The sequence below is a fragment of the Lathyrus oleraceus genome, chromosome 5 (assembly GCF_024323335.1).
Source record: "Lathyrus oleraceus cultivar Zhongwan6 chromosome 5, CAAS_Psat_ZW6_1.0, whole genome shotgun sequence".
Lineage (NCBI taxonomy): Eukaryota > Viridiplantae > Streptophyta > Magnoliopsida > Fabales > Fabaceae > Lathyrus > Lathyrus oleraceus.
The window spans coordinates 377,354,977-377,377,985 of NC_066583.1; the positions used below are offsets into that span (position 1 = coordinate 377,354,977).

Sequence of the window (23,009 nt, forward strand, 5' to 3'; positions counted from 1 at the left end):
TTTTTGCAGTTTTTCAAAAAAAAAATGGCAATGTTTTGTTTAGTTTCCACTTTTTTTTCACACTCATAAGCACATACCATCACTCATGCAGATGCACATCACCAGATCCTATTGATAACGGTTCTGCTATGGCTCGCTTCGACTTTGAAAATCCAATCTTTCAAGCTGAAGAAGAAGGTGATGAAGACTGTGAACTCCCTGAAGAACTTACCAGGTTATTAAAACAAGAGGAAAGGGTCATTCAACCGCATCAAGAGTCTGTGAAGTGATTAATCTCGGCACCGAGGACGCCAAGAGAGAAATCAAGATAGGGGCTGCTTTGGAAGCAATGTGAAGAAGGGGTTGATTGAATTGCTGCAAGAGTATGTTGACATCTTCGCTTGGTCTTATCAGGACATGTCAGGGCTTGACACAGACATCGTGGTACATCGCTTGCCGCTCAAAGAAGGTTGTCCTCCGGTCAAGCAGAAGCTCAGAAGAATAAGACCAGAGATGGCTGTCAAGATAAAGGAAGAAGTGCAAAAACAGTTGGATGCAAGGTTTCTAGCAGTCACAAATTATCCGCCATGGGTTGTAAATATTGTTCCGGTACCTAAGAAGGATGGAAAGGTATGGATGTGTGTTGACTACCGGGATCTGAACAGGGCTAGTCCTAAAGATGATTTCCCCTTACCTCACATTGACGTTTTGGTGGATAACACAGCTCAGTTCTCGGTATTCTCCTTCATGGATGGCTTTTCTGGCTATAATAAAATTAAGATGGCACCAGAAGACATGGAGAAGACAACATTCATAACCCCATGGGGCACCTTCTGCTACAAGGTGATGCCGTTTGGTCTGACAAATGCCGGAGCAACATATCAGCGAGCGATGGTGACTCTGTTCCATGATATGATTCATCATGAAATCGAGGTTTATGTTGATGATATGATTGCCAAATCTCAGACAGAAGGAGAACATTTGGTGAATTTGCAGAAACTGTTTGAGCGTTTGAGGAAATTCAAGCTGAGGCTTAATCCGAACAAGTGTACTTTTGGGGTGAGATCTGGAAAACTACTTGGTTTTATTGTTAGTGAAAAAGGGATTGAGGTGGATTCGGCCAAAGTGAAAGCGATACAGGAAATGCCTGAGCCAAGAACAGAGAAACAAGTTCGTGGTTTCTTAGGGAGGTTGAACTACATTGCAAGGTTCATCTCTCACCTAACAGCCACGTGTGAGCCAATATTCAAAGTGTTGAGAAAAGATCAGGCTATCAGGTGGAATGATGATTGCCAAAGAGCGTTCGAGAAGATAAAAGAGTATTTGCAGATTCCTCCTATCCTTGTGCCTCCTGTCCCAGGGAGACCGCTGATTATGTATTTGACAGTACTAGACAATTCCATGGGTTGTGTTCTCGGTCAACACGACGAGATAGGTAGGAAAAAGCATGCCATCTACTACCTGAGTAAGAAATTCACAGATTGCGAGTCGAGATACTCAATGCTTGAAAAAACATGTTGTGCACTTGCATGGGCTGCGAAGCGATTGAGACAATACATGCTGTCTCACAGAACCTTACTGATCTCCAAAATGGATCCAGTCAAGTATATATTTGAGAAGCCAGCTCTCACCGGAAGAGTTGCTCGTTGGAAAATGGTACTGACAGAGTACGACGTCCAGTATACTTCCCAGAAAGCCATCAAGGGGAGTATTCTGTCAGACTATCTTGCTCAACAGCCGGTTGAAGATTATGAGCCGATGAAGTTTGATTTTCCAGATGAAGACATCATGTTCCTCAAGATGAAAGACTGTGAAGAGCCAGTTGTTGAAGAGGGACCTGATCCAGACGAAAAGTGGACTTTAATGTTTGATGGGACCGTCAACGCCAGAGGAAGTGGAATTGGTGTTGTCATTACAACTCCAAAAGGTGCCCACATGCCTTTCACCGCTCGTCTGACTTTCGAGTGCACCAATAATGAAGCTGAGTATGAAGCCTGTATCTTGGGTATTGAGCAAGCCATTGCTTTGAGAATCAAGACTTTGGACATCTTCGGAGATTCAGCTCTGGTAATCAATCAAGTGAATGGTGATTGGAACACTCTTCGGCCTACTCTGGTCCCCTACAGAGATTACACGAGAAGACTGTTGACTTTCTTCACAACAGTAAAGTTGTACCATATACCTCGTGATGAGAACCAGATGGCAGATGCTCTTGCTACTCTATCCTCCATGATCACGGTGATCCGTTGGAACCATGCTCCCAAGATCGACGTGATGCGCCTTGATAGGGCCGCGTATGTGTTTGTTGTTGAACTGGTAGTTGATGACAAGCCCTGGTATCACGACATCAAGTGCTTTCTGAAGAATCAAGAGTACCCTGCAGGGGCATCCAACAATGATAGAAAGACTTTGAGAAGATTGGCAGGCAGTTTCTTCTTGAACAAAGACGATGTTCTGTATAAGAGGAACTTCGACATGGTTTTGCTCAGATGCGTGGACAGACACGAAGCAGACATGTTAATGCAGGAAGTTCATGAAGGCTCCTTCGGTACTCATGCCGGCGGACATGCAATGGCTAAGAAATTGTTGAGAGCAGGTTATTACTGGATGACCATGGAATCTGATTGTTTCAAATATGCTCGGAAGTGCCATAAATGCCAGATTTATGCTGATAAGGTACATGTGCCGCTGAATCCTTTGAATATGATGTCTTCGCCGTGGCCTTTCGCTATGTGGGGCATCGATATGATTGGAAAGATTGAGCTGACCGCTTCCAATGGGCATCGCTTCATCCTTGTTGCCATCGACTATTTCACCAAGTGGGTCGAAGCAACGTCATTTGCGAAGGTCACCAAACATGTGGTTGCCTGATTCATCAAGAAAGAAATCATTTGTCACTATGGGATTCCCGAAAGAATCATTACTGATAATGGTTTTAATCTCAACAAAAAAATGATGAAGGAGTTGTGCCAGAACTTCAACATTCAGCATCACAATTCTTCCCCTTACCGCCCTAAGATGAACGGTGCTGTTGAAGCGGCAAATAAGAACATAAAGAAGATTGTGCAGAAGATGGTCGTTACGTACAGAGATTGGCATGAGATGCTACCCTTCTCCTTGCATGGGTACCGTACTTTAGTACGTACATCGACCAGGGCAACCCCTTACTCCCTTGTGTATGGTATGGAAGCAGTCCTACCTGTTGAAGTGGAGATTCCTTCTCTAAGAGTCTTGTTGGATGTCAAGTTAGAAGAAGCTGAATGGGTTCGGACAAGGTTCAATGAGTTGAGTCTTATCGAAGAGAAGCGAATGGCAGCCATTTGTCATGGGCAGTTGTATCAGAGTCGGATGAAGAGAGCCTTTGATCAGAAAATGCATCCTCAATGTTTCCAAGTCGAAGATTTAGTGTTGAAAAGGATCCTTCCTCCTCAGACAGATCACAGGGGCAAGTGGAATCCTAACTATGATGGACTGTATATTGTCACCAAGGTTTTTGATGGTGGGGCCTTAATGCTTGCAACGATGGATGGTGAAAACTTCACTTCCCTGGTGAACTCAGACGCAGTTAAAAAATACTTCGCATGAAATAGACCCGTTGGACAATAAAAAGAGTAGTCCAGGCAAAAATGGGCATCCCGGAGAACAAAGAAAATGAAAAAGGTTCGGGCAAAAATTAGGGATTAAAAGTGAAAAGATTGTGCACCCGGTAAGTTGAAAACCTGAAAAGGCAACTTAGGCAAAAATGGGTATCCTGGTGGATTGAAAACCCGAAAAGGGCGATCCAGGCAAAAGTTAGGGATTAAGCGAATGACTGCGTTCTGAGTAGTTCTGAATCTCATCTCGTGTCAATGACTGGAAACTTTTGAAGGATAGGAAACACTCCAATCACTCTTTCAGAAAGCTGATCATCTGGAGGATCTTGAAGACGAGCAAGTCATAGCAGAATTGAAACCCAATAGAAATCCATTTCACATTGCCATTAGATTAATGTTTGTTTTTATCTGTTGTGCGATTACCTCTTTCCAGGGATTGCTTCCTGATGTAAATGCCTATTCAGAGGCCGTTCAATCAATAAAATCATGTTATTCAGTATATCTCTGTTTTCATTTTCATTTTTCTGTTTTGTTTGCAAAAATGACGTCCGAATTTTTTGATAAACATTGCATCATGACACATAAGAGCTTTACAGGTACATGCTTAATAAACATTTAAAATTGCTGTAAATTTTAAGTGCTTTGGATCGTCTATTCAGAACAGGTACCCTCTGGGCATTTCCTTAAAATCCCATGCAGATGATCGTGAATGTTTTCCTCCAACAGACGAATTCGGTATCTTATCCCTGCAGAGCTAATCAGAGCGTTGAATTCTTCAATCCGCAGCAGGTTCTCACCACTGTACCTCCCCCCAAGCGGTGGTTTCAGATTATACACTCCCCAGTAGAGTTGACAGTGTCAAACTATATACCCCCAGCGGAGTTGACAGTGCCAGACTGTATCTTCCCAACAGAAGCGGCTGCTCCTCAGAGTTCGAGGCCAGATTGATAATCCCAATGCCAGATCCATGGTTTCTTTCCTTGAAGCAGAACCTCGGTACCATATCGGTGTTTTCTTCCCCTGCTGAGTCATCTCTCGCAGATCGTGGTTGCCAGAACCACTATCGCTTTCCCCAACAGCAGGTTTTCAGTGTCGTTCTCTCCCCAGTCAGAATCTCGGTATTTCATCATTGCTAGAACACCGTGTGGCGGGTCATTTCCCCACAGAATTCTTTGCGCTGTGCATCTCCAGCAGCCTTGCCAGGGTCCAGAAGATGGTGATCATTTCCCCAGCAGACCCCCTTGCCTCAGCTTGGCATTCTACCCAGCATTTCGTATCCCTGCATGTAGAATCATATTGTATTGCATCCTCCCAAATCGCGTAGCATTTCCATTTTCATGGAGCATTACGCCATTGAAAAATTCAAACATACGCATGTAAGCATAAAACATTCTCGGTATCCCAAGTGATAAGCCAGAAGTTGTTTCTAGTACTCAGACTGAAGATTGTTCATGACTTACCTTTGTTATCCCCAGCAAGTGTCATTGGCCCATACGCCGCCTCTATTATCGTTCCCTATTTCTGCCGATGCTGACAGGCATGAAGTTTCAGGTATTCAGACCGAAGTGGCGTTCAAGCCAGTTTTCCGATGTTCAAATCGAAGAAGTTTCCGACGTTCAGGTCGATGCAACTTGTGGCGTTCAGGCCAGTTTTCTGATGTTCAGATCGAAGAAGTTTCCGACGTTCAGGTCGATGCAACTTGTGGCGTTCAGGCCAGTTTTCCGATGTTCAGATCGAAGAAGTTTCCGACATTCAGGTCGATGCAACTTGTGGCGTTCAGGCCAGTTTTCCGATGTTCAGATTGAAGAAGTTTCCGACATTCAGGTCGATGCAACTTGTGGCATTCAGGCCAATTTTCCGATGTTCAGATCGAAGAAGTTTCCGACGTTCAGGTCGACACAACTTGTGGCATTCAGGCCAGCCTCTCGGTGTTCAGACTGATATTAATAATCTCATATCTCCCGATGTTCAGATCGAAGTCATTTCCAGTATTCAGACTGATGAGCGGCATTCAGGCCATGGTTATTTCTGTGTTACCATTTATTTTGGTATCCAGGTTAACATTCTTTTTCGGTATTCAGACTGACTCTCACCGTACCAGACAGATTCTTCTTTCAAGACCACCTCTTTGCCGATCTGACAGGCATTGTTACTTCACTTCACTTCAGTGCAAATTTTCGGGCTTTTATTGTATTCAATCCCTTGATACCTCGAAAGCACGAAAGCCGCTGCTATTTTCTTTCCAGGTCTCCAGTTGATTGAATAGGGGCAGCTGTAATACCCCAAAATTTACCCTTCATTTTTCCTGGAAGCATACGCTTTACACCTCATGCATGCATTCATTTTTAGGTCATTTAGCACTTGCATTTCATCATGGCAATCGGAATCGGATCCAAGAAGCTTGAACATCATCCAAGACCCTTTGTGGACTCTATTTAGATGATCAGTCAACACAAGGGAAAGACTTGAGTTACTTCCAACAGGGGTCTATTCGTCAGTCAAAACGTTAATCTTGAAGGAGCAAAGGTCTGTTCATGAGCTGTCATGCTCGCTAGGCGAAGCCCACGTGTTTTGAAAAAAATAAAAAATAAAAAATAAAAATAAAATAAAATAAAATAAATAAAATAAATAAATAAATAAATAAGTAAATAAAAGAAAAAATCTTGGACTTGGACCTCTCTCATTTGAGCCCACAGGTCCACAAAAATCAGGTTATAAATTCAGAGTTTCAGTGAAACAAAAGGCCATTCTATTCCTATTACCCTGTCTGATAAAAAGATAGTGAGAGAAGAACCCTGGGGGAAAAGATAGTGAGAGAAGAGCTAACAGAGTTCAGAGCAACCTCCAGGCAACTCTAAAAGGTTCATTCTGACTCACACACTTTCAGCTCAAGCAAACCCTAACATTGGTTTGCAAATCCAGCCGTGCCATTTGATTTCAACCGATCTCTCCAATCAGGTTTGCCCTTATTCCCATTACCTTTGTGCTTTGAAGTTGAATACTCTGAATGTTTGAGGTATGACGGATGAATTTCATTAGGTTTTTGCCCACGGGTTCATAATTATGTATGAATGTATAAATAATGCCTTGAATGCTTAATCGTTTAATTTCTGAAGTGTATGCCACAAGGTTTGAGGTTTCTGAAACCCTACTGTTATCCATGAAAAACCATATTTTTTTGCTCTAATCTGACTTACGTTTGTCATAGCATGTTTTCTCCTAATCCTTATCTTGTTTCACTAACCCTTTTGTTGAGTTTTTGTGAAGGCTCACATGACTTTTGCAAGGATAGCTCGCTGGATATTCCACTTTGCTTGTGGGATACCATTTGGGAGATTTATTCTGATTGCCTTGTTGGCACATTTATTTTATACATGTTTGTTTTGTATGTGTTCATATCCCCGCAGGTAGCGCGGTTCCTTCGTCAAGGACTGCCTTCTTGCATGAGCATCCCAAACCCTAACCCTTCATTGATTTTTCTTCTCCTAAACACACGTTTACTCTTTCTACTACAGGTGAGTAAGTCTCCAAAGGTCGAGCATCCGGTAGATTGCGTAGTAACGTCGTCCGCCCCCAAAACATAATCCTTAACCCCGTAGTTAGTCGAACTACGGCTTGCTCTGATTCTCATTCCAGATGAGATACGTAGGCATCAGACGCGATGTCTTAGCGAGCACACATCCCTCCAATCCATAGGTCAGCCGAGCTACGAAGACTCTGATTCTCATATTCAGATGAGATACGTATGCAGTGGATGCGACATCCGCGCGAGTCATTTTCATTTAACCCCTTTTTTAGTAAACAACACAAGATAAACTCACACCCTTTAGATAAGAACTACAAAAGTGGATCCCGTAGAGTACTATGGATGCGTAGGGGTGCTAATACCTTCCCTTCGCATAACCGACTCCCGAACCCAAGATTTGGTTGCGAGACCTTGTCTTTTCCTTTCCTCTTTTCAGGTTTACTTCGAGCGTTTCCTTTCCCTCCTTTGGGATAAATAACGCACGGTGGAGACTCTTCTGTCATTTTCTTTCGCCGGTTGTTTTTTCGGACACTGTATTTTTCAGGTTGCGACAATGCGCCAATTCATCTGGCGCATACATCCCTTGTATTTTATTTTAATTTTTAATTTTGTTTATTTAATAAATAAAAAATAGTAATGGAAAAAAATAAATTTATTGATGTTGTAATAATTGGTTACATTGGACTGACAATAAACTAATGACCGACCCGATTATAATGTCTCCCTGTTCCACATCCAGGTGCGTTAGTTTGTCTTTGAGGTCTCCCAAGATTTTCTTGAGGTGTTTAAGGTCTTTATGTGCTGACCTAATCGAGCGATGGCTGGTGGGAAGGTCTGGCGGAAGTTCCAGCGGTATTTGAGAGATGTGTCATCATTTGCTCCCAATATCCGGAGGGGCTCTGGCCAACGGCGCTTCCGTAATAGAGTTTGGTTCCCGTGTCATCGTAGTTAGGTCGTTGCGGTTGGGTGGATTGGGGACGGTATAGTTGCCCAAATTGGGCCATTGAGTCTTTTTGGAAATGAAACAATGGTTCTTGGGGCGTACTATAGTTGAGCAATGGTTGCGTGTTATGTTGATGAGTTGTTTGGGTGGTCATTGGTGGGGGGGCTATGATGAAGTGACCCATATGAATCATCTGGGCTATAGACGATTGTGGTTGCGGGATTTATTTCTTGGTATTGTGTTTGGGTAGGTGGTATGAATGGATTGCGACGTTGGATGGTTGGTTGTTGGGTGGATGGCATGAACGAGTTGCGAGGTTGGGTGTTTGGTTGTTGTGTGTATATGGTGGGTTGATGTTGTAAGGTTGGTTGTTGGGTTTGGGTGGGTTGACATTAGTGTTGGATGGGGAATTATTGTGGGGCGTAATATGACGAAGCAAGTTGGCGTGGATCCATCAAATACCGCGACTCAGATACAAATTGTTGAGTTGTTACCGACCTAAACTATGTCATATATTGTTGAGTCGGTCTTGCACCATGGATGACTGGTTCGTTTAAGATGTGTTATCATCGATTCCTCCATTGACGACACATCTCTTTTGCAAAGTCTCTCCAGTCAGAACAATCCCATTGTGCATCAACCCTTTTTTGATGTCAAATCCCCAAACACGTGGGAGATTCTGGAATTTGTTGTAGCATGCCGAACTGCAGTTTTACCCTGTCACTCTGGTGCATTTCCACCGTAGTGAATCAGATAATCAGTGTCTTTGCTGTCCAAAATGCAACATCGTCATGGTTCACATCATGATCAAGACCCAGATATGGTCTCCAGATAAACTGTAAAACAACACGAAACGATTAGAAGAAAAATAATTTGATAAGTATTTTTAAATTAAAATATAGTTATGTAGAAGTATTACATCGTCATGTCCAATGTGGTCCAATAGATTGCGATAGACTATAATAGCGTGTTTCAGACATCTATTGTAGTTCATCCCCCTTACTGACCACCTTAGATAAAAAAAAGTGAAAAATATTATTTACTGTTAATTGTAATATAAAATATAATTAACTAAATGGTAAAGTGTTAGACTTACTTAGTTGCAAACAAAAACACGAATGTGCGCTCGTTTATCGGGGCGAGCGACGACATTCTTGACCAACCCCAAGTTTGTCAATGCAGGTTATGCATTATCAGGATCTTCTTTCAAACACTACCATGGGGAAATAAGATTGTCAAACGAAGATGTAGTATGGTGGATCGATAGTATTCCATTGGAGAAATGGACTAGGGCATACGACAACGGTCAATGTTAGGGCCACATGACAACAAATCTTGTGGAATATATGAACTCTGTCTTCAAAGGCATCCGTAACCTACCTATAACCGCTTTGGTGCAGGCAACATATTTCAGGCTAGGGGCGCTGTTTGAAACCAGACGCTCAAAATGGAGTTCAGTGTTGCAATCTGGACAGTTATTCAGTGATGCTTCAATGAAATTCATTAGATGTGAAGCTGCCAAAGCAAACACACATGTGGTTACGGTCTTTGACTGCATTAAAGGTTGGTGTAGTGTTGCCAAGTCCATGGATCACAATGAGGGCATGCTAATGGGACAGTACAGAGTCGAACTAGACAGAGGTTGGTGCGACTGCGGAAAGTTCCAAGCCTTTCGTACCCCCTGCTCCCATGTAATTGCGGCATGCTCAAAGGTTCGAAGAGATCCATTCTACTTGCTATCTGAAGTTTACAAAGTCGTCAGCCTTTCAAATGTTTATAAAATTAGTTTTTCCGTAGTGGAAAAAGAGGATGATTGGCCAGAATATCAAGGGGACACCTTCTGGCACAACGAAGTTATGCGAAGGAAGAAAAAGGGTCGCCCAAACAACACCTAGATTCGAACAAAAATGGATACGGCGAACAAAATGGTTAGACTATGTAGTTCATACCGTCAGTCAGGTCATAATCGTAATAACTGTCCTAGTGTTGGAACGAGCACAACCAGATAAATTCACATGTACCTCTATTGCAATATATGAAAAACTAAATTTATTTCATATTAGACGTTTGTGACGAAAGTACCATTACATGAATAGTAACACAAATAATTATAACAAATACAATACAAGAACTATGCGATTACAACCATCAAAACAATTTTGAACATGTAATGCATCATCCTACAGGCGTCTTGGTCAGTCTTAATATCCACCCATTCGCGCATTTCTCCGTTTTGGTTGAACGTGGACACAAACCATTGTATTATTCTAATCCTTTCACCCTTTCCAATTTCTCCCTCTAACCAACTGTACGACGTACGATTAAGACGTTCAAACATATTTGTGTTCCAAAGTCGAATATGTACAGGAGCCGCAACGGCGGAAAATATTACATCAATATTTCGTTTTTGAATGTATGCAGACATTGTTAAAACAGAGAAACTTGAAGGTGATGGTGGTTGAACTAGAGAAATTATGGTATTAGGAGATGATTTTGAGTGAAAAATATTGGATCCAAGGCGTGATATTTATGGAGACTGAACATCAAATGTACATGACATGCAGGCGCCAGAGGGATTGGCGTCCACATGACATGAAATGTAAGCGCCAGAGGGATTGACGACCACACTGCAAATTGCACTAAGGCGCCAGGAGCATTGGTGCCTCCTCATGAGGGTCAATGCATGTGTCAATGCTATTGGCGCCTCCTCTTCATGGTTAGGGGATGCACCATTTCATCTAGCGCACCCTCTTGTAAAACTGGTTATTTTTATTTTTTTTTGAATTATTGATTATTTTCGATTTTTTTTTTTGAAAAAACTGGTTATTTTAAAAAAAATCGAGGGAACTAGACCCAAATAAGGAAAGAATTAGACGACAAGCCTTAGAGAAATCCTAGACCAATCCAGACTAACTAAACGCCCCAAACTGAGAGGACACTCATCTAACTAAGAAACCTCCAAAGCTTTAGACAGGCTCAGCTTCGCATGGTAGTCCGCACAAAGATTAGCTTCTGGAAAAATATGTTGAAACTGCACTTCTTCAAAAAGAGGAAGAAGACGACATATATGATTTATCAAAATAGAACCATGTTTGAAACTCCAGGAGGCCCCCGAGAGAGAATTCACCACGGTCTTGTTATCAATTTGAATAATTACTTTCCTAAAACCATGCTTCCAAGCTAAATCCCAACCCAAGAGAACACCCCAAAGCTCTGCAGCAAAATTGTTGCACTTTCCAATACCGCTGTGGAATCCGCCCAGCCAAACACCACAATTGTCGTGGAAATTGTTGGTGTAAGCCCTAGAGGCCAATACTTTTTGGTACTTGTATCGATTTATTTATTAATAATAAAAGGCATTTTCTTTATTATGGTTGATTAATAAAGTCCCTGTTATAGATAGTCCGTTTAATTATTAAGTATGACTTAATCATGAGAACACATTAAACATAAGGACACTATTCTTAAAGTATCCATAGTCGAGCTTTAGTGTGAAGTGGGATAACATTAAAGCATTAAGACTATTATGTTTGTAGACTGATGATCACATCTCATGGATCATGGATAAAGAGTTATCAAGTCTTAAACATAGGTATGAATATTAGGAGTAATATTTATACCGGATTGACCCGCTATGAGAATACTATATAGAAAGTTATGCAAAGTGTCATAAGTTATTCTCATGATGATAATAGTGTATTCCACTCTTCGACCTGAAACCACTATGGACCCTAGATGTAGAGTTGAGTGCTTTATTGCTGATCCAACGTTGTCCGTAACTGGATAACCATAAAGACAGTTGATGGGTACTCCACGAAGCATGCTGAGGGACATGAGTGACCTAGATGGAATTTGCCCATCCTGCATAACAGGATAAATGTCTATGGACCCAATATTGAACTGGACAAGGATGACACGGTATATGCCTTGTGTTCAATATAGACATAAGGGCAAAAGGGTAATTATGCACATAAGTATATCACAGAAGGAATTGTCAGATCACTTGACATTTTCGTGTCTTGGGTAGCAGTGATGTGTTGCTAGATACCGCTCACTGTTTATTATGTTAAATGTGTGATTTAATATAATTGCCAACGTAATGAAAACCTACAGGGTCACACACAAAGGACGGATTGATGAGAGATAGAGTAACTAAGGAATACCGTGAGGTACGGTGCCCTTAAGTGAATTATAGAACATCGTAAGATACGGTGTACTTGAGTAGAATATGAAATATGGTAAGGTACCATAGGCTTAAGTGATTTTGGGCATATTATAAGATATGGGCCAAAATACACTTAAGTGGGCCTTTTAGCTTAAAGCCCATACAAGTGGTTCTATAAATAGAACCCTTGTGCAGAAGCATTCATTGCGGTTGCATTTTTTCGTTTTCTCTCTCTCTCTCTCTCTCTCTCACACACACACACACACACACACACACACTCAAAGCCTTCATTCGTACCAGCTAGCACTGAGATTGAAGGAATCCGTTCGTGTGGACTGAGTAGAGACGTTGTCATCATTCAACGTTCGTGATCGCTCCGTGGATCTGCATCAAAGGTTTTGATCGTCATAAGAGATCTGCACCAAAGGTTTCAATCGTCACAAGAGGTAAATATTGTATCACTGATCATGACCATTCGTAAGGATCTCTAAAGGAGAAAATTTTAATTTCCGCTGCGTTTTGGATCGCAATTTGAATAATTACTTTCCTAAAGCCATGCTTCCAAGCTAAATCCCAACCCAAGAGAACACCCCAAAGCTCTGCAGCAAAATTGTTGCACTTTCCAATACCGCTGTGGAATCCGCCCAGCCAAACACCACAATTGTCGTGGAAATTACCCCCGTACGCAGCACTTGAATCCTCCTTAGCAGTCCCATCAGAATTTAAACAAACCTAACCTGAAGGAGTAGGTTTTCAGATAACTAAAGCGGGATTTCTGGGGATAGGCTGGACTTTATGCGTCAAAAGCTTATTTTCTCTATAAAGAGTAACAAACTTCTGAACCTCAAGACTAAGTTAGATAGGCATGATGGACAAATGACCGTGTAATTTCTTATTCTGCCAAATCCAAAGTTGATGACAACCAAACGCCCAGAGATCGACCTAGTCAACAAAGTTGGCAAGAGAAGGAGGAACGATGTTGGAAGTGATCCAGTTCATCAAAGAAGAAGAGATGAAACGAGCTTCATTTTGATGATTCACAAGTTGAGACCAGAAACGTTTAGGCAAGATACAGTCGTGCAACACATGAAGAATGGAATCTGGATCCAAACCACATAAGTCACACGAATCATTCCGTAAAGAAAGGCGATAAAGGTAAGAATTGGTAATGATACCCTTATGCCACATTTTCCAGATAAAATTACGAGTCCGCTAAGGAACTTGAAGGTTTCAAACGGCTCTCCAGATAGGAGTTTGACATCTTTCGGACATTGGTTTAGCAAGTCATACATACTAGATATCGAGAAGTTCCCAGAATTTGAGCCACTCCAAACACAGGTGTCAGACAGAATATCATTCGCAAAAGAAGGGTGAATAGCTCGAATTTTGTTAGAAATGTGAGTTGGAAATATTCTATCAATTAGAGCCCAGTTCCAAGTACATGTTGCATTCAGTAAGCTAGAAACACGAGGCAAACTATCAGTATTTCCCAACTGTGGAGTGACAAAGTCTTTGAGAAAAACCCTAGAGGCGACCCAAGCATCCTCCCACATCCTTATATTGAGATCGTTGCCCACATCCCAATACGCCATAGAGTCCAACTTTGTCTTAAGCTCAACAAGTGATTTCCAAATGCAAGAATTCGAAGGTTTAGCAATAATCTTGTTAAGAGATTGATACCGAGAAACATATTTGCTTTTCATGAGCCTACTCCAAAGCGAGTTGTGGCCTGTCTTGAACTTCCACCTCAACTTAGCAAGGAAGGCCTTATTCATAATGGACACATTCCTCAACCCAAGCCCTCCAAATTGCTTATCTTTGGTAAGAATATTCCAACGAATAGAGTGTACATGTTTCTTTTCCATCGAATCTCCCCAAATGAATTCTCTTTAACAAAAAAGTATTTATTCTGTATCTTTAACTTTATAAAAAAAATAAAACTTCATTATATTTTTAATATTTGATTTAGACGCATTAATGTGATTGACCGAAACATCGAAAGCCCTTCTGAATTACAAATATTTTCTCAAAAGAAATTCCTAATTTTTAATCATATTAAGATAATAAAAGTTGAAATTCTTAATATAAACATATGACATGCAAAGGTGACAGAAAATTTCAAAATCTTACCTCAAACCTCCAAAGATATATCTCCGGAATGTTTGTTAGTATTCATCTAGGATAACACTCATTTGATGCGACATAATGTTGGTGCATAGCGTGTTTAGAGATGCATCTCCGAAATTTGAGGGACAATTTTGATTTTTCATAAGATGTTTTTTCGCCCTATAAGGTGCTGCTATAAGAAATTCTCATTTTTATTTGAATCGATTTCAATTTGAACACCCTTAACTTTTGGATACCAAACAATAAATAGAGTAAAATGACAATATTAAAAATATTAATATACAATTTTATTAGAAAAAATAAAAAGCTTAATGATATTACACATATTCAATTAAAATATTCTGAAATATCAAATTATATAAATAATTTAAAATTTAAAAATCGATTTGACGGAATACATAATTGGTTAACCGTGTAAATATAATTTACACCGCCGTCTATTTTCTCAAAAATAATTAGAAAACTAAGGGAATAATATCATATACTTTTTTATTCTATATTTTTCACTTTATAAAAAAATCTAAAAATCAACTGTAATTAGCGGACGATGATTTGTCCTTTACCAAATTCTCCTTATCAATAGCGAGAGTTTCTCCAACAAAATCTCTAATTTCTTGTTATATTAAGATAATACAAATTGAAAATTTGAATATAAACCTATCAAACTGCAGCAACAAACTACACATACTTATTAATTAATGAATATTATTAAAATATAAAACATACAAGTAACTAATTTTAAAAAAGTATGTATTCCGTATCTTTAACTTAAAAAAAAAATTAAAACATAATTATATTTTTGAATATTTGATTTAGATGTATTAATGTGATTGACCGAAACATCAAAGCCCTTATGAATCGGAAAGATTTTCTCCAACAGAATTCCTAATTTTTAGTGATATTAAGAATATAAATATATGAAAGTGCAACAACTATGTACACTTTGATTTTGTGATAGTTCTAAACTCCCTTCTTTTTTCTTAGTTTCGGAAAAACTAAAAGGTCTTTCCCTTGTTCATATCTATGGAGGTAGATTGGGGGAATTTAGACTCACTTCCATTAGATTTGATTTTTGATAAGCTAGTAGAACCTGTAGATCGCATATATTTCAGTGTGGTATGCAAGAATTGGTATGCCATTGCAAAGTTTAATTATGAAAACGGACAAATACAAAATAATGTATTGCCGATGCTAATGATTCCCACGAAAAATAAGTGCAGAACAAAAAGAAGTTTATATGGGATTTCAACCAAAACAGATTACAACTTCAAACTACCAGTACCTCATAACAGAAGGTTTTGTGGTTCAAGTCATGGTTGGCTAGCTAAGGTGGATAATAGTTCTCAAGATACACTTATAACTATTAGAAGTAATTCATATTTATTAATTATATTATTTTCTTAGCCCCTAAGTTTGTTAGAGGGTATTTTAGTATTTTATCCTATTCTAGTAACCCTAGTTTTAGCTTATAAATAGGGTGACAATCATTGTAACTTTTTATCATGTTTTGTAGCCGTCATTCTCTTAATAGAATATTCATCTTTCATTCTACCTTTGCACCAACAATTGGTATCTAGAGCTCCGGTTCAGATTCATTGGGAAACACGGGAAACACGAGTGAACGTGAGGTCTTGTGTGTTTGATTTTGATTCTTAGATTCGTGTTGAATCTTGAACAAAATCTGATCAGAATTTTAATTCTGTGGGTTGGGAAACACTGTGTGAGAAATCTGAGTGTACTGTGCAAGGTAGAAAGATGAACGGAAACGACAACATGAACACCAAACTTCCAGTATTTGACGGTAAAAACTGGAATCGTTGGATGATCCAAATGCGTGTACTGTTCGGTGCTCAAGATGTTCTAGATCTTGTCACTGATGGTTATGTTCCGGTAGCAGCAGATGCGACGGATGAACAGAAAAACGCGCAGAAGGAAGTAAGGAAGAAGGATCAGAAAGCATTGTTCTTCATTCATCAATGTGTTGATGTAAATGTGTTTGAGAAGATTGCAGATTCAACGACAGCAAAGGCTGCGTGGGACACACTGGTTAGATGTTATGGTGGTGACGCATCAGTGAAGAAGGTGAAGCTTCAGTCCTTGAGAAAGCAATATGAGAATCTCAACATGAAGAATAATGAGAAAGTTTCTGAATACATCTCCAGAGTGATTCTGATCACTAATGAGATGAAAGCGTGTGGAGAAACTCTTTCTGAAGAAACAATCATGGAGAAGGTATTGAGATCCCTTACCTGTCAATTTGATTACATTGTGGTAGCAATAGAACATTCCAAAGATCTGAGCACCATGAGAATTGAAGAGCTGCAGAGCAGTCTAGAAGCGCAAGAGTTGCGTTTAACTGAGAGAACTTCTGAAAGGGAAGTAGAGCAGCAGGCTCTGAAAGCAACTTCTGATAGGAGGTATCAGAAGCAGTCAGAAGCCAGGAGAAGATCTGATGGTGGTCAGAAGTCAGAAAGCTCAACCTCTGATAGACAAAAGAATGCTCAGAAGGGAAAAGAGAAGTATGACAAGAAGAAAATCCAATGTTACTGCTGTAAGAAGTTTGGTCATTTTGCTAGAGACTGTTGGTCAAACAAGGAGAGAAAATCAGAAGAAGCAAATATAGCCAGAAGTTCTGATGACGAATCTGTGCTATTGATGGCCTCTGAATCTGATGATATGGATCTGATAGACTGGTGGTATATGGACACTGGCTGTTCAAATCATCTTACTGGAAACAAGAAATGGCTGGTTGACTTTAACTCTGAAAAGAGGACAAAGATCAGATGTGCTGATGACAAATATCTTAATGCAGAAGGTATGGGAAATGTCAGAGTGATTCTGAGCAATGGGAAAACAGCATTGATTCAGAACGTGTGGTATGTACCTGGCATCAGAAGCAATCTGATGAGTGTGGGACAATTAATTGAGAAAGGTTTTTCAGTTACCATGAAGGACAATCTTCTGAAGCTGTATGACTGCAATCAGAAGTTGATTATGGAGTCAGAACAGGGAAGGAATAGAACATTCAAGGTGAATGTCAGAACTGCAGACTCAGAATGTCTTAGTGCAACAAGTGCTGAGAAGGAGAGTGAGCTGTGGCACAGAAGATTTGGTCATTTGAATTTCAGAAGCTTAAAACATCTGAATTCAAAGAAGTTGGTACATGGAATTCCTGCAATTAAGAAGCCTGAAAAGTCATGCAAAGTTTGCATGGAAGGAAAACAACCACGATTGCCATTTGCGTCAGAAACTGCTCCAAGAGCAAAACATGCCTTGGGAGTTGTACATTCTGATGTGTGTGGTCCATTTCCAGTAGCATCGATTGGAGAGAATAAATACTTTGTGTTATTTGTTGATGAATTCACAAGAATGACATGGGTATCCCTTATTAAGTTTAAACACGAGGTGTTTGATGAATTTAAGAAGTTCAGAATGAAGGCTGAGAATCAGAGTGATCAGAAGTTGAAGATTCTTAGAACTGACGGTGGAGGTGAGTATAACTCCAAAGAGTTCCAGAAGTTCTGTGAGGAGAATGGAATTGAGTATGAGGTTACTGCTCCTTATACCCCTCAACACAATGGTCTTGCTGAAAGAAAAAACCGCACTTTGCTTGATATGGTGAGAAGCATGCTAAAGGAGAAGAAGCTTCCTCAGAAGCTCTGGGGAGAAGCTGTTGCCACTGCAACGTATGTACTCAACCGATGTCCTACGAAGAAGTTGAAGGAAATAGTTCCAATACAGAAGTGGACTGGAGATAAGCAAAGTGTTAGTCATCTGAAGGTGTTTGGTTCTGTTTGCTATAAACATGTTCCAGAAGCCAGAAGACAGAAGCTGGATGATAGAAGCAAAGTGATGATTCTGATAGGGTACCACAGTACAGGTGCATACAAGCTCTATTGTCCAGAAACCAATAAAATTGAATTCAGCAGAGATGTGATTGTGAAGGAATCAGAAGTTTGGAATTGGGATAAGTCTCAATCTGATTCTGATGTTAGAATTTCTGAAGAAAGGTCAGAGTTAAGAATTTCTGAAGTTGGAGTAAACTCTGACATTGATTCTGATTCTGATAGTGATTCTGACTCTGGAGAAGACTCAGAAGATGAAGGTGACTCTGATGATCCAGACTCTGATGACCCAGACTCTGATGGTAATCCAGATTCTGGTGGCAATTCAGACTCTGGAAATATGCCAGCCCCTGAAGATGGTCAAAGCTCTGGAGGAAGTCAACCATCTGAAGCTAGAAACTCTGAAGCTCAAGACTCTGAACAAGTTCAGAGACCACAAAGAATCAGAAACATCCCCAGAAGATATGTAGAATTTGACATGCTGCAAGACACTGAAGTAGACTCTGAAGGAGAAGTTATTCAGTGTGCCATGTTAGTAGACTCTGAACCCATAAGTACAGAAGAGACTCTTAAGCAGAAGCTCTGGCTGAAGGCCATGAAAGAAGAACTTGATGCTATAGAGAGAAACAAGACTTGGAAGCTGACAGAACTTCCAAAAGATAAGAAAGCCATCAGCGTCAGATGGGTTTTCAAGCAGAAGTTAAAGCCAGATGGTTCAATTGGCAAACATAAAGCAAGGTTGGTAGCCAGAGGATTTCTACAGAAACCTGGGTTGGATTACTCTGAAGTGTTTGCACCTGTAGCAAGACATGAAACAATCAGAATGGTGATTGCAATAGCTGCTAACAGGAATTGGCCTCTGATGCATTTAGATGTAAAATCTGCATTTCTGAACGGTCCATTAGAAGAAGAAGTTTACGTGTCACAACCTCCTGGATTTGTGATAAAGAATCAGGAAGGGATGGTGTACAGATTATACAAAGCTCTATATGGATTGAAACAAGCGTCCAGAGCTTGGAATCAGAAGATTGATTCATTTTTCAAGAAGCAAGGCTTTCAGAAATGTGAGATGGAGTACGGTGTCTATGTTCAGCATACTTCTGAAGGAAATATGACTCTGGTATGTTTATATGTTGATGATATACTGCTGACTGGAAGTTCTGAACAGGAGATAGCCAAGTTCAAGAAAGTTCTGATGAATGAATTCGAAATGACTGATCTAGGCAAAATGACATACTTTCTAGGGATGGAATTCAGATACTCTGAGAAAGGTATTATTTTGCATCAGCTCAAGTATGAATTAGAACTTCTGAAGAGATTTGATCTGAAGAATTGTAAGATTGCTGTCACACCTTCTGATACAAATCAGAAACTGGATTCTGACTCTGATGGAAAGGATGTGGACACTACAACCTTCAAACAGTTGGTTGGTTCTCTGAGGTATTTGTGCAATACCAGACCTGATATTTGCTATTCAGTTGGGATGGTTAGTAGGTTCATGAGTAAACCTAAGTGGTCCCATTACCAAGCTGCTGTCAGGATTCTGAGGTATATCAAGGGAACTCTGAGGTATGGAGTATTATTTCCTTCTGGAAGAAAGGATGAGTCAGAACTTCTGAGTTATTCAGATTCTGATTGGTGTGGAGACAGAGTTGACAGAAGAAGTACGTCTGGGTACTTATTCAAATTTCTGGGAGGTCCCATTTCTTGGTGTTCCAAGAAGCAACCTGTTGTGGCATTGTCAACTTGTGAAGCTGAATACATTGCAGGTGCTGTTACTGCATGCCAAGCTGTGTGGATTCTGAATCTATTGCAGGATCTGAAGATTAAAGTAAACAAACCTCTGAAGCTGATGATTGACAACAAGTCTGCAATCAATCTTGCCAGAAACCCAGTGTTGCATGGGAGAAGCAAGCACATTGAGACCAAGTATCATTTTCTGAGACATCAAGTTCAGAGGGGAGTGTTAGAAGTTGTACACTGCAGCACTCAGAAACAGTTGGCAGATGTTCTGACGAAAGCTATCAAGACTGATCAATTCCTCAGATTAAGGGATGGAATTGGTGTTACAAGCTTTGATGGAATATGAATTAAGGGATGGTATTAGAAGTAATTCATATTTATTAATTATATTATTTTCTTAGCCCCTAAGTTTGTTAGAGGGTATTTTAGTATTTTATCCTATTCTAGTAACCCTAGTTTTAGCTTATAAATAGGGTGACAATCATTGTAACTTTTTATCATGTTTTGTAGCCGTCATTCTCTTAATAGAATATTCATCTTTCATTCTACCTTTGCACCAACAATAACGCTCCTCAATCCTTTTAAAGATGCTCTTTCCATCACTTTACCGCCCATCTACATCATGGATATACAAAGAAGAAAAAAGGATTATGAGTATAATGTTCATAAGGTTGTTTTATCTGCAGATCCTACCATTAGGCCACATGATTATGTTGTTGTAGCTCTTTACAGTATGCGTAAATGTATTGCTTTTCTAAAAGCTGGACAAAAGATTTGGACTTATATTGATCAGGATCATTGTTCTTCTAATGATGCTATATTCTATAAAGACCTAGTCTACGTTGTAGGACGGTGGAATAACATTCTCTCTTTTGATTTGTGTAATTTGAAGAAAAAAAAGGTAATTCCCAAAATTCTTTCTTTGAAGGGGGATGATTATCTTGATCGAGCTTATCTCGTAAAATCATTAGAAGGAGAGTTATGGCTAGTAAGAAAATTTATTGATTTTCCTGAAGATGACGAAATGCCTAGCATTGGTGCCGAAAAATTCGAAGTGTATAATTTAGAATTGGATCATCAAAGTGGTAAACTTAAACGAAGGATAAAGCTTAGTAGTTTGGGAGACAATGTCTTATTTGTCGGTGATAGTGATTCTGTATCTATGTCGGCTTCATATTTCTCTAATTATCTTCAAAAGGATTCAATTTATTATACAGATGATTATTACGACGACGTGCCATATCCTTATCCTAATGGACCATTTGATATGAAAGTCTACAATGTTAAAGAGAAAAAGTTTAGCAAACATTGCCCTTTTCAACCTTGGTTTAGACGATCGCCACCTGCAATTTGGGTTATTCCACCATTTAGACTCGATTGACAATTTCAAATTGAAATAGATTATTTTGTTTTATTTTTTTTTCCTTTTCAAATTTGTTTGTTAGTTAAGTAAAAAATAATTATTTATTTAATTCCGTTTCTTTACTATACTACTTTTGACAAAGATTTACGCTTATGGCTTGTGAAAAGAATTTAAGATTTTTTATTTGAGAATAAAAACACTACATTTTAAACATTTCAATTAATGTCAAATTTTGTTTCTTAGAAGGAAATAATGCTTTGCATTTTTCATATATTCACCATAGTTATACTTTGTGTAATGTATCTTACAATGAATGAATCAGTTACACTAATCTCTTATATATGGTTAATACAAAGGGAAAAATTTGTTTAACAGAAAGCTAATAAACTCTTAACTTCTTCAACTAATTCTAGTTACAACACAAAGGTTGACCTAAGTCAAACTCAGAAATATCTCTCTAATACTTCTCCCACAAGGTCAATGTGGTGGAAGTAAAACCACTTTTAGCTTGTTCCTTAAGTCTTGAAAAGTTGCATTTGATAGAGGTTTTATTATAATGTCTGCTAGTTGAGTTGGGGCAGGAACATGTTGAATTTTGAGTTTATTAGCCATAACTCTTTCTCTAACAAAATGGATATCCAATTCAATATGCTTTGTTCTAGCATGTAGTATTGGATTATGAGACAATAGAACAGTACTTAAGTTGTCACCTAGAAGAGTATGAGAAAAGTACTTAATTCTTAATTCAGCAAGTAATCATTCCAACCAAAGTAACTCAGAAGTTGTATGTGCCAAGGCCCTATTTAGAACTCTAGGAAATCATATTTGAGTCAATGAAGATACAAGTGTCAGAAGTAGATCTTTTATCATCTGGATCATTTGCCTATTCATAGTCACTATATGCTCTTAGGGAGAGAGCTTGGTTAGGATTTGCAAGAGAAAGAAATAAGTTCAGTGTAAAAGTGACACTTAAGTACTTGAGTTGGGTTAGTATCTTCCAAAACAGATTTGTACAGAAGAGGATCCTCCACAAAATCAGTTCCAAACTTGCTAAGTTTGTATTAACTCAGTATAGTAGAAGGAACTCCATTTACAACTTCCATGTTGACTCTAGATAGTAAATCTCTGATATATTTTGTTTGAGTAAGTATAAGAGAACCATTTGTTTGATACTTAACCTCCAGTCCAAAAAAATATTCAGGTCTCCCAATTTTCTTTAGAGCAAATTGATCATGAAGTTGAGTAGTCAACTTGTGAATAAGATGAGAAGAGGATCATGTAACGAGAATATCTACATATACGAGAACATAAAGTGTAATACCTTGGTGATTGTATGTGAACAAGGAGTGATCACATCTGCTTGCTACAAAACTAAAGTGAAACAAGGTTTGATGAAGCTTTTCATACTATGACAGAGGCACCTACTTAAGGTCGTACAAAGCTCTTTTCAGTTTCTAAACAAGGGATGTGTTTTCATGTTCAAAACCTGGTGGTTGGTTCATGTACACTTCTTCATGAAGTGCTACATTGAGGGGTGCATTGTTTGTATCTACCTGCTAAACATCCCACTTATAGGTCTGAGCCAAGGTGAGAAAATGTTTCATGGAAGTAAGACCCATTTTGTTGGTTGAAGCCTTTAGCCACAAGCCTTGTTTTATATTTGTTCAAGGTACCATCAGAATTTTCCGTTAACTTGAATACCCATTTATAGCCTATGGCTTTCCT

General features: G+C 39.3%; 1 protein-coding gene across 1 annotated transcript; it reads left to right on the top strand.

The window, feature by feature from the left end:
* The first annotated feature begins 13,982 nt into the window (after positions 1-13,982).
* On the top strand, positions 13,983-21,302 carry LOC127080816 (F-box protein SKIP23-like). Its single transcript, XM_051021109.1, has 3 exons — positions 13,983-14,027; positions 15,336-15,688; positions 20,483-21,302. Exons 1-3 carry the CDS (start codon positions 13,983-13,985, stop codon positions 21,300-21,302), a joined length of 1,218 nt encoding a protein of 405 aa, XP_050877066.1.
* Positions 21,303-23,009: the final 1,707 nt, after the last annotated feature.

What these genes read in the sequence shown, in the direction of transcription:
- LOC127080816 (XM_051021109.1), top strand. Translation starts at nt 13,983, where the DNA reads ATGGACACATTCCTCAACCCAAGCCCTCCAAATTGCTTATCTTTG. An exon ending in CTCCAAATTGCTTATCTTTG is followed by an intron (nt 14,028 to 15,335) that starts GTAAGAATATTC and finishes AAAAACTAAAAG; the next exon opens with GTCTTTCCCTTGTTCATATC. An exon ending in AATAGTTCTCAAGATACACT is followed by an intron (nt 15,689 to 20,482) that starts TATAACTATTAG and finishes CTTTGCACCAAC; the next exon opens with AATAACGCTCCTCAATCCTT.